The 12,252-nt window shown below is 37.5% G+C and overlaps 1 protein-coding gene across 9 annotated transcripts in view; it reads left to right on the top strand.

The window, feature by feature from the left end:
• The window catches only part of LOC134220600 (voltage-dependent calcium channel type A subunit alpha-1), a 283,554-nt gene that overhangs the window by 174,355 nt on the left and 96,947 nt on the right, over positions 1-12,252 (top strand). For 7 of the 9 annotated variants that reach the window (XM_062699693.1, XM_062699696.1, XM_062699694.1 and 4 more), the window contains 2 exons: positions 4,110-4,220; positions 5,082-5,165. In XM_062699693.1, coding sequence (XP_062555677.1) covers positions 4,110-4,220; positions 5,082-5,165 — 195 coding nt within the window. The remainder of the gene's footprint in view (positions 1-4,109; positions 4,221-5,081; positions 5,166-12,252) is intronic. The other 2 variants (XM_062699692.1, XM_062699690.1) reach the window with 1 other exon arrangement.

Below are 12,252 nucleotides of genomic sequence, written 5' to 3'. Positions count from 1 at the left end.
GACTTTCAAATTTTCTGAAAGGAGACTTCTAAGTCTCTTGAAAGGAGATTTCCGAAATTAAATGAGGCTTCCGAGCTTCTTGAAAGGAGGCTACCAATCCTCTTGAAAGGAGGGTTCCAAGCCTTTGAAGATGACTTCAAATCCTCTTGAAAGAAGTCGTCCAAGCCTCTTAAAAAAGGCTTCCAAGCTTCTTGCAAAGAGGCTTCCAAGCTTCTTGCAAAGAGGTTTCCGAGCCTCTTGAAAGGAGGCTTCCAAGCCTCTTGGAAGGAGGCTTCTGAAATTCGTCAAATCTACGTTTAAATCTTTCTTTACAAAAGCCGATAAGTCTATTTGAAAATTTGTTATTGAGTTTTCTTGTATCCAATAAAGTAAATCAATCAGCTACGCCCCTTTGCTGAACGTAAAGGGTGCTTATTTTAATTATGCATTTGCACATCACTATGAGGGCGGGACTAATGACGCGCCTCATTTTGTACGAGATTTCGCTGAGACATATTCCATCGGAGTACAGTGGTCGTTTGCGTTGCTACAATTTGGCCTGTCTTTTGTCGTTTAAAGGTAAATCATCTAGTGGTCGGCCAGGTTAACGGAAATGGTCTCCAAGGAATTCTTACAATAACTAGGGGTGCACCGTTTCGTAGAAGGATTGTTTGGCTAAAAGTCATTCGGCCTAACAATGCATTTAGCCGAACAATACTTTAAAACGAAGGTCGCCCAGCCGTGTTCCATTTGGCCGAAACGGTTATTAGACTGAAATGGGTTTGTCATAAACGTCATTTGGTTGAAAATGTCGTTCGGCTAAAACGTTTATTTGTCAGAAAAATGTTCGGCCAAACGAGTCATTCTTCTTAACGACCATTTCGGCCAAACGACATTTTCACCTAAATGGCCCTTTCTTTCATATGACCATTTCGGTCCAACGGAATCTTAGGCCAAATGACCATTTCGGCCAAGCAGCTTCTTTGGTCAAATGACCAATTCAACCGACCGACACACATTGTTTATTTCGGCGGTATGACATTTTCAACAAAATGGCTGTCGGTCAGATGGGTTACGGCCTAATAGTTTGTCCAAATGGCATATTCGGCCAAACAAGTTTTAGCTGAGTTTGGTTTGGTTTAATGGCCTTCGGCCGAATGACTTTCAACCAATCGGCCCTTTCCCAGCCAATGTACTCAGTTCAATGAATTAAGGTGATGTCTGTGTACACAACATGCACACAATTATCACTTATTTGTCGACCCAGTCAACACAAAATCGTATATGATGCCACATAAGATGCTAAAGTGGAGGCCTAATACGGCGTCTTATATGGCATCATATACAATCTTGTTTTGACTAGGTTACCATGAATATAAATGAAAATCTAACAAAGGTATCAGCTCCGATAGGTGGATTAACTATTTTTTATGTATATTCGTTCAATTATCAAAATAAAACCTGAAGGTCAGGGAAAATTTCCGTGACCAGAACATTATCCACTTTCCTCACAGTTTGGTGCTATGAAGTGTAAACATTTAGAATTATTTTCTTCAATAATATAAACCCTCCTTAGCCGTGCGGTAAGACGCGCGGCTACAAAGCAAGACCATGCTGAGGGTGGCTGGGTTCGATTCCCGGTGCCGGTCTAGACAATTCTCGGTTTGAAAACTGTCTCGACTTCCCTGGGCATAAAAGTATCATCGTTTTAGTCTCATGATATACGAATGCAAAAATGGTAACCTGGCTTAGAAACCTCGCAGTTAAAAACTGTGGAAGTGCTTAATGAACACTAAGCTGCGAGGGGGCTATGTCCCAGTGTGGGGATATAATGCCAATAAGAAGAAGAATATAAACCACTATAAGTTGGAAGGTGATTAATTGTATTACATATACTGGTCATCTGTGCTTGGAAAACAATATTTGAATTTTCGAGTGCTAAAACTAACTTTCCGCGAAATCTTCAGCGACTGTTAAAGTGCTAACTAAACAAATATCTTCCGAGTCCCTTAATAATTCGCTACTGTGCTGGTCGTTTCAGTATTTTGTAAGTGATAATTCATTGCATTAAAAATAAAAATGATGTTTGAGAGAACATAGACAACAACAAACACAACAAAGAATAAAAATGATGATTCTAACAGATTGTTTGAATATAGGCATTTAGCAAAATAGAATCTGAAAAAAAGAAATTTACGAAAATAATTGAACCCTTTTTTTTTTGCTTTTTTTCAAATTCATTATTATTATATGTTTACTCATGAATTCAAATATATGCAATATGCATTTTAGTTACTTATAGAACGCATGATAAAATCTCTACTAATTCACTGTAAATAATATCATTCTCCTAGTTTGACCTTTTTATCTTCACTTGCCATCAGAATCAATAAGTTAGAAAACAAATGAAAGCTAAAATTATTGTATATTTACCACGGGAAAAAAGACTTATTGATGAAGGTGACATCGTGCATGTATTGTTTCCCTAGTAGAATATTGGGAAGTAGAAATAGAAATAGAATATTAATTCTCATCAAGGGTCGCAGAACTTAAAACTTGTCCCCAGGTAATCATTAGCACTATATTGCCTTTTATCGGTTATATAAAAGTATTACAGAGGCAGAATGAAGCTTCTTAGCGTTACAGTCGTAAGTACGGCTTAAATAAATTCTTAGGATTACTTGGTTAAAGCGACTTACAGAACCTTAAATAATATCTTAATTGCTCATGACGATCTTTGGTGAGAAATAAAGCATGCTTCGAAATTTATTTTGTCAATTTGCGTAGATTGAAATAAAAAGCAAGCCATATATGTTAAGAAGTCGTCTCCTGAAAATGCATGTTTTAGTGATCTTCGGTATTAGTTTGGTGAAAGGTTGCTGGATGAATGCACTTTGTGTTGATATAAAAATGATCATAAATAGAAATAGTTGGCCCAACTATTATCACTTTTTTGCGATGTTCAGTGCATATTTTATATTCAATTATGAGATGATAACATCAATATTTTATCTTAAGTTTTTATCCCAGACCATCATTGCTCTACTGAATAATAAAAAAATATGTAGGGATACGGCAGGTTTTTCCGTCCATGGTCGTAGGGGCTGAAATCAACGAAAGCAACGTTTATTTGCTAGAACTTCCCGGTAGTAGTACGTTTCTACTAAGCTTACGATTTGGCAAAAAAGTCTCTCTTCTATTGATTTTTGAGACTATGACGAAAATAAAGTCGCGGACGAAAATATCTGCCTTAACCCTAATAGCAGTCAGATGTAAAGTAACATTTTAGTTTTATGCCGGTTTTATCGAAGTCTTGAAGAGTAAATAATGGTTTTCTTGACCGTTATAAAACTAAAAATTTTACTTCGGAAGATTTACAAACATATAACACAAATTGGTGCCTTCATCCAAACTTCTTTGCACGAACTTGATCATCTTTTAATTTCGCATGGGCATGTGTATGCGTTTGATAGTATATGCACATTTCTTAAGTGTAGAATCAAGTCACAGCTGCACCGAATGATGCTGGGAACAATGCTCGATATTGTTCATTGTCACAGGCACGCAAAACTTTAGTTGTTTCATGTACCTACTGATGTTTTTTTCATTTGTTTGTGTCCGTGATGGCTGCATAGTGTGTCTAATGCCGGCATTTCTAAACTGCATCCTGCTATTGATCCAATAAATAGTTTGAAAATGATGACAACTCCTTCTCGGAGCCGATCTGCACCGTGTTCGATGTGTTGGTCTTCCTATTGTTCCTTTCGTTCGTTCATGAATCGGTGTTGCACAGCATCTCTACAAGCACACGATACGTGGGGACACGTTTGCTTCTGTCCGTGTTTCGTCCGGTTTTTGTTCTTGAGGACTATGAGTTTGCATGCCAATCCGGATTTTTGTTCATTATTTTTGACGAAACATCGTACCGCCGCGAATCATAAGTTCTGCCAGGTGGCGAATACTAATAGGGAAATGCTAGGATTTGAGTCTCGATGACGATTCACACTCCGGGGTCCTCAACACGACTTGGTCTTGATACTCAAAAAAAAAAAGAAAATAACTCACGACCATCAACAACCAAATTACGTTCAACACTGACACGTTTCAATTGCTGTTAACCCTTCCTTCAGTTCCACGAAGCGCCACCGACACTGATTGATATACTGAGCTTCATGAATTTGGTATTCACATTCTTCTTTTTACTGGAGACTATTATGAAACTGATCGCATTCGGATGTAAGGTTGGTAGTACCGCGCGACATCGTCCATGTGTGTTACTTTTTGGTTGGTTTCTGTTCTGTTTCAATTCATTTTAATCCTTTCAGTTCTCTCTGTCATTTGTACATTTCGATGGGAATTCTAAGCATATCAACGCTATTGAACAGTTGTAATGATCATTTCTGTTAATCTTTAGTGCAATGGTCTGAAAGGAAACAGCTGCCCACGACGAATCAGCTGCTTCACCGAAACATTTCACATCTTATTCTAATTAGTTTGACAGTTTACATTCATATGAATATATTTTTATTCTAAGTAGAGTTAATTCATGCATCACCATAGTCATCTATTTCTTCTTGTTTAGTAGGAAAATACATTCCTTTAGTACTTTTAGAATATTTAATGTTGTCCTAGTTTCTTTGTATAAATTGAAATTTCTTTTTAAATAGTCGGCTTCTGTGCGTCTTTAGATAGTCCTATTTGAAAATACTTTTCTGTCCCATCCAATGTTAATGAAGATAAAGAAAGATTAGTTTCCAAGTTGATTACTTTTTTTTTGTTGTCAATAAAATAAGTATTGGGGAGACCCCAACTTTATATCATTTGTTTTATAATATAATTACTTGACTTGTATTGGAAACACTTAACTTCATTAAAGGATCTAACATAAAGGGCGATAACTTCTTTTCTGACAAGTCAAAATATTAAAATAACTTTAATAATTCTAGATTTTGTTAGCATTTCATCAATTAAAATTATTTCGTAAAGATCTTTTTCTTCATAATTTACACTGAAATTAACTGAGATTTATAAACAATAATATATTTCATTTTACATTTCTATGTCTTTGTTTCTTCTAAATGCTCCATCGTGTCATGTGACAGAATTTTTTCAAAGATCCTTGGAATATATTCGATTTTATAACAGTTATTGGAAGTATTATCGACGCATTAGTTTTAGAATTAGGAGTAAGTATCACTATTTTGATTAACTAAATTGTCTATATCTAAAAAAAAATCATGTCAGTATTCGATTTAAAATTTGCGTATCGTACAGATTCAACTCGCATTTCTGCCTTGTAAAAACGCTCTGATTATGCAGCCACTTTTAACAAAACGTTACACGCGCCTCGAGCGACTCGTTATTATTTTCTTGCAGGAATCCAACTTTTTGAAAGGAAAAGCGCAGCGTAGCAAAATTCTGATTATTTTCAGAAAAGAATCCAACGGATCCCTAGAAGTTATTCAATCAAAACCAATTTTAAAAAAACGACTTATCTGGTTTTGGTAGCAAATACTCAGTTGTCATTTCATTTCAATCAAACATGCCTTAAAATAATTTATTCTGATTTTTTCCCAATCTTTGCATGTTTCATTGATGCCGAGATTTAATCCAAGGAATCAATCACAAGGAAACGGTCTAACACAATAAGGTAGAAAAATTAACTGAAAATACACAGAAGTTTTAATTGTATATGGAATGAACAGTATAGTCGGGATTTAATTGACAGTTTGGGACTTTCAATGAGATACTGTGAAAGGGAAATATTCTGTATCTGCCGGGATGAGAAGCTGGATTGAACGAACTTGAGGAAACATATGATGGCAGAAAAACATGTAGTGGTTTATTTTACGTGTTTCCGCAAAAATTTCAATATCGAAAAACATCCCCAGTTGACCACAGAAAAGACGGATATCGTTGGATTTTTAATTTTTCTTTACTTTTTTAAACAGATTTATCAGAGCGATTTTTTATTTACGAATTGTTCATTACTATTTTTTATACCAATAGTTAGTGATGAATGCAACTAAGAAATGTTTTATATTCCACACTTATTGAATAAAACAAATATTAGTTCTTCTTCTATGAATACAATAAACTATTCTCTAACAAGTTTGTATTTGTATGTCAGTTATGTACTGTATTTACAAGCCTGGTGTAGTAGATTTATATAATTCGTAAACTCATTTGGTAGAATCACAGCAAATTTTTCTCATACAAATGATTTTTTATTTATATGGTGTGTAAGAAAACGACATAAACCCCCCTCCCCGCTAAAGGGTTTACGTAATATGTGTACGGCCCCATACAATGTGTAAAAAGACAACGCATGCCTGGATTGGGATGGATTGCGAGATTGTAATTCATCTTACTTCTATTTTTTTAAGTCTCAGTCAATCTCAGAAAAGTTGTAACCTTCGATGTTGCTGTGATAGGGATCAGGCTTGTAAAATGTCATTTGACTAATTTGTTAATAACTTTCTTCGGAAGTAAAATTCACATAATAATTTAAGATGTACTCATAAAGCTTGAGTAGGGCTATATTTTTGTTCAAGGGTACATTTCTCTAAATATAACATCTAAGGCTGGAGAGTGAAAACTCTCCAAAATGTCACGTGTCATTTGACATAATGTCATTTGAATGACATTTTGCCTCCCACGCCTCAGATTACATATTTACAGCAATGTCTTGTTAGACAAAGTTGTAGGCACATTTAAGCGCTATAAGTTCCTGAATTGATAGCAACTTCTGAACAAAGTTTAGAAAATTATACAAACGAATGCAAATGACATTTTACAACACTGATAGGGATTGTATCCCGTTTGGCATAAAGTCGTTTGGTATAATATCCGTTTGGCATAACGGTCGTTTGGCGATACATGATAGTCGGGCGCGTGATTAAACCACGCGACAAAAGAAGCGCAAACAAGGTTACTGTAAAAATGGGAACATTCCAAGTGTTGACGCTCCTACTAGCAAAATAAATCAGCTTCGAATTAATTTTATATTCATTACCTAGTTTTATTTTCCATGAAACGGTATGCAGGAAAACTTAGTCTTTGTGCATTTTTCCCTTTCACTTGAAAAGGGATTCCTATTCTCTAATATTTTCTTGTTTCTTTATTTTTTCGTCTTCAGCTATGCTGTACAGACTGCTGCTTTTAAAACTAACTTACATCTAGTTGCCTAATGCCATTTTTAAAGGAAGTCCTGTTAACGTCAAAATAAAAATCAGACAAGTCATTGAGAAGGTTGAAACATCTTTCTAGGGGATGGTTTTGGCCAAAAACGAGGGTATGTCTTCTAGCCCAAAATAGTTGCCGCTGACAGGAACGGCGAGCTGGAACATAAAAAGTGACACGCTGTAGTAGCTTATCGCAGTCCAACCGGTGGCTTAGCATGTCAAAGGCGAACATCCTCTGCAAATATGCACGTCTTTGGCGATTCCAAGTGTATTAGCTGACAACGATCCTCGTACTGTGGTAATCGTAAAGGATTGGTCCAGGGCAACCTCCTGAGGGCGAACCGGACAAAATTCCGTTAAACTCGTTCGATACGATCATGCTGTAGAGCAGAGCAGTCGATAAGCGAAGATACTATTCGAAAATGTTTTAGATCGTCAGCGTACATCAGGCTGTGAGAACGGAGTCGTTTGCACAAATCGTTGACAAAAATTATGAAAGCAGCGGACCAAGATGGCTACCTTGCGGTACTCCGGATGGCGTCATGAATGTGTCTGACTTTACAGCACCTAGTTTGACAAAGGCGGATCTTCCAGTCAAGTATGAACAGAGCCAGTCGATAATCCAATCAGGAAATCCAAGGCGGTCAAGCTTCCTAAGCAACAAAGTGTGCGGCGGTACTCTATCGAATGCTTTCGAAAAATGTATATACTGTCCACTTGACATCGTTTTTCTAAGCTTGAGTTCAACTTGCTGGTGTATGTCATGAGATTCGTCACTGTTGAACTTTTTTTTTACGAATCCATGCTGATATTCAGAAATGATAGGGACGGCAGCCGAATACAGCCTTTCATGGATGAGAAGCTCCAACGTCTTCGCCAGACAGCATAAAATTGATATGGGACGATAAATTTCAACATTATGAATGCTTTCTATTCTATGAGTTATGAAAAGTTTTTTATTTAAATAAATCATATAGTCACGTGCGCCGTTTAATACACGCCAGGAGTTATTTTAGCTGGCGGCGGAATGTATCGGTGTGGCAATATTTTATCGCATTTAATTGTCGAGGAATTTTTTAATGATTTTTCCAGGATTTTATATTCTGGGTTTTGAAAATATAAAGAATACCCCAATTCTTTAAGAACAGAAATTCTCTCAAAAACTTCATCGAAAAATTCTTCGGAAATTCCTCGGCAAGTTTTTTGGTGGAAAATTCTTCCTCGGTAGAATCTTCATAATTTCCTCAGGAAATTCACCGACAGTTTCTAGACAAATTCTTCAAAAGTTCCTCGCAATCTCTTCGGAATTTCCTAGAAAAAATCTTCAAGTTATCCAATTACTTCGGTTCCTCCTGGACCATTGACATTTTCACAAGGAATTATTCGAAATTCCATTAGAAAATTCTTCGAAACTTTGTTCGAATAGGGAATCCTAAGGAATTTTCACAGGAAATTCTTTGGAACATACTCAGAAAATTTGAATTTTTTTTCGTGTAGTATTCCATACACAGGGGAACTATTCGGCATTTCATTTCATAGCTTCTCTTCTATGTTCATCCCATCAAAATAAAAGTAATGAGAAGGATTTTGATTTGTTTCTTATTTTTATGAGCAGTGTGCACGCATGTCCAACGGAAGTTCCTTCCAGAATTCCTGCGGAAGTTCCTCCCGGAATTCCGACGGAAGTTCCTCCCGGAATACCTACGGAAGTTCCTCCCGGAATTCCTACGGAACTTCATCCCGGATTCCTACGGAACTTCCTCCTGGCATTTCTTCGTTCCTTTCCAAGTTTCTACCGGAATGCCTACGGAAGTTCCTCCCGGAATTCCTGCGGAAGTTCCTCCCGGAAGTCCTCCGAAAATTCCTCCCAGAATTCCTACGGAATTTCCTCCCGGAATTCCTACGAAGGTTCTTCCCGAAACTCATAAGGAATTTCCTCCCGGAATTCCTATAGAAGTCCATCCTGGAATTCCTGTGGCAGTTCCTACCGGAATTCCTAAGGAAGTTCCTACCGAAATTCCTAAGGAAGTTCTTCCCGGAATTCCTACGGAAGATCCTCCCGGAATTCCCTCTGAAGTTCCTCCCGGAATTCCACCGGAAGTTTCTTCCGAGATTCCTCAGGAAGTTTCTCCGGGAGTTCCTCCAGAAGTTTTTCCCAGAATTCCGCCAGCACTTCTCCAGTAACTCTTTCGAAAATTCCTTAGGAAGTCCTCCTGAAGTTCCTATATGAATGCTCCAGGATGTTTGCTTAGGAAATTTTCGAGAAGTCTTGTTACTTTTTAAATAATTACTCATCGAATTCCTCCGGAAGTTCCTCCCTGAAGCTCTTTCTGGAGTTACTTCCAAAACTCTCCCAAGAACACTTCATAAATTTCTTCGCAAACCATATAGAAATTACCACGATAACTCTTTAGATATTCCTTCTGAATTCCGTCTGAAATTCACATGGAATTCCTCTAAACCCAAAACCCGGGAATTCTTCTGGTAAATTGTCCAGGAATTCTTGAAGAACTTCTTATGGAAATTAAATTGCGAAATCTAGATCTAGAAAATCTTACGCGCATTCCTCTGGGAATTCTTCTAGAAATTGCTACCCCAAAACTTCTCCAAGGATTCTCCCGGAAAGTCATTCACAAATAAATTATTCTGGAAATTATATCCAAAAAGTTCTTCACAAATTTCTCCAAGAATCAATGCCTACGGAAACTTCTCCATAATTTCTTCAAAAATTCGCCCAGAAAACCTTACAGAATTTTTACGGGAAATTACCTTGAAAACTACTCTAAAATATCATAAGGAAAATACTTCGGAAATTCTCCCACTTTTTCTTCAATTACTTTTTTAGAAATTCTCCAAGAGTTCTCTCGAAAATATCTACGAGAATATCCGCGAAAATTCCTTCAAAAAATCTTTCAGAAATATCTCTATATGTTCTCAAAATTTCTTTAGAAAACTCCTCAAGGAACTGCTCCGGGTAATTTCTCTCTCATGAAGAATTCACTTTGGAGTTTTTTGGGAATATTCGAAGGGCCCTCCTTAGCCGTGTGGTAAGACGCGCGGCTACAAAGCAAGACCATGCTGTGGGTGGCTGGGTTCGATTCCCGGTGCCGGTCTAGACAATTTTCGGATTGGAAATTGTCTCAACTTCCCTGGGCAAAAAAGTATCATCGTGCTAGCCTCATGATATACGAATGCAAAAATGGTAACCTGGCTTAGAAACATCGCAGTTAATAACTGTGGAAGTGCATAATGAACACTAAGCTTGCGAGGCGGCTCTGTCCCAGTGTGTGAATGGAATGCCAATGAGAATAAGAAGAAGAAGATCCGAAGGAGTTTAGAAAATATGTTGATGATCTTGAAGAAATTCGCAAAGGAATTCCTGGTTTGAAACACAGGTTTGGTTTGAAACACAGGGCTTCCAAACAATTTTTAAATGAAATTCTGAAATATACCAGACCGAAGTATTCTAGCACGTACTGCGGGAGAAATTCTTGGAGCAATTCCTTGAATTCCTGAAGAACAAATCTCTTATGTTCTAAATAGTTTAAGGTCAGATGAATTTTGTTTGAACAAATTCTGTTATGTTTGAGCGAGCTAAGTTGTACAACAAGGGATCTGGTAGTTCCCCAATAAACATTTCAGGCTGAATAAGCCTATTTTTAACGAAATAAGTTCCATCAGCTTTTAATTTTGTTGGGTGATAACAACTGCTCTTTTAGCTTGGAAATGACTCGTTCACTTCGGTGATGGGTTTCGACTTCTTGAACATAGCTCTTGCTGCAGATTGAGTATATTTATGAGCCTTAGGACCAGTACTATCAGCAACCAATCTAGATTACTAAAATTATTTTATCCCCATGTCTCATGCGCCCCTTGGACTGAGAGTCTAAGGGGAGGTGACAAAGTCTTACTTCTCTCTTCTCACTACTCATTTCTTACCTTTCGCTTCTCATTTATCATTAAACCTACACACTTTTCGCATTCACCATTGTTCGGCCAAACGACATTTATGGTCGTATGATCCGATCAACTTAACGACTTTTTCAGCCATGTGACCTCTTCAGTCAAACGAAATTTTCGGCCATATCATCCGTTCGGCCAAATGACATTTTCGGTCAAATGACCCTTTCTGCCGAACAAACATTTCGGTCAATCAGCATTTTCAGCTAAATTACCTGTTCGATTTCAGCCCAATGTTTTATTATGTCTAATGGAATATTCGGCCTAGTTGCCTTCAGCCAAATGGCTTTGACATGCTGATTTTTTTTTCAGTTGTGCCATTTATACTTTTCCATGGGTTTTCTGCCATCTGTGCATTGTCAAGCAGCTTCCGTTCAACTGTATTCATAATTAGCTCCTGATAAGATCGCTTCTTCAAGCTGTAGCCAGAGTGTCGAAAGAATCCAACACGATCATCAACGCCATCAGAACTTTGAGATTTAACTCCAACTCTGATCAACTGATCCTTTCGAGTTTTTTTTTCAGTACGGATACTCTGGTAAACATTTGCGGTCTTTTGGTGGTGGGTTAGCAGCGCTTTCCACGTTTCACTTACTGTCTTGCAATTTCGGATTAGAGATTGTAGTCGTCAAAAGGGGCAATTGCGGTACGTAGTCTTGCATCTCCTTCTTTCCTTTGAACCATCTGCGCTTCAGGGACAGCATCATTGACATACTTCCACATATTCTTGTGAATCAGCAGCATGTCAACCTTGAATCTCCTCTACTTCGTGGCTACACAACACAAAATTTGGTACACTCGAAGTTAAATGCCTATATTCCAGGTTTAAGCCACACGGAGTGGAAATTAATTACTACGTCTGAAACACGATTTGTGCAATTTCACAGCATGTGGAGATTTAGTTAAAAAAAATGTATTTGAAGGTAACCACTTCCTTCGGTGGGGTTTGATCCCACGAAACTAGGGGAACTGCTCCTTGAATTCATACCATGTACCCAAATCAATACCATTCGAAAACAAAGAATTGGTGCGCAATTCGTTCTATTTCTCATTTTGGTGAATTTTTACAGCAGAGGGCACGCCGGAAAACAACAAAACATGACACACATAATGAGTCTAAATTGCCTGT

The sequence above is a fragment of the Armigeres subalbatus genome, chromosome 3 (genome assembly GCF_024139115.2).
Source record: "Armigeres subalbatus isolate Guangzhou_Male chromosome 3, GZ_Asu_2, whole genome shotgun sequence".
In the NCBI taxonomy this organism is placed as follows: Eukaryota; Metazoa; Arthropoda; class Insecta; order Diptera; family Culicidae; genus Armigeres; species Armigeres subalbatus.
Note: the sequence above shows the minus strand (reverse complement) of the source record. Positions and strands in the feature narration are given on the sequence as shown.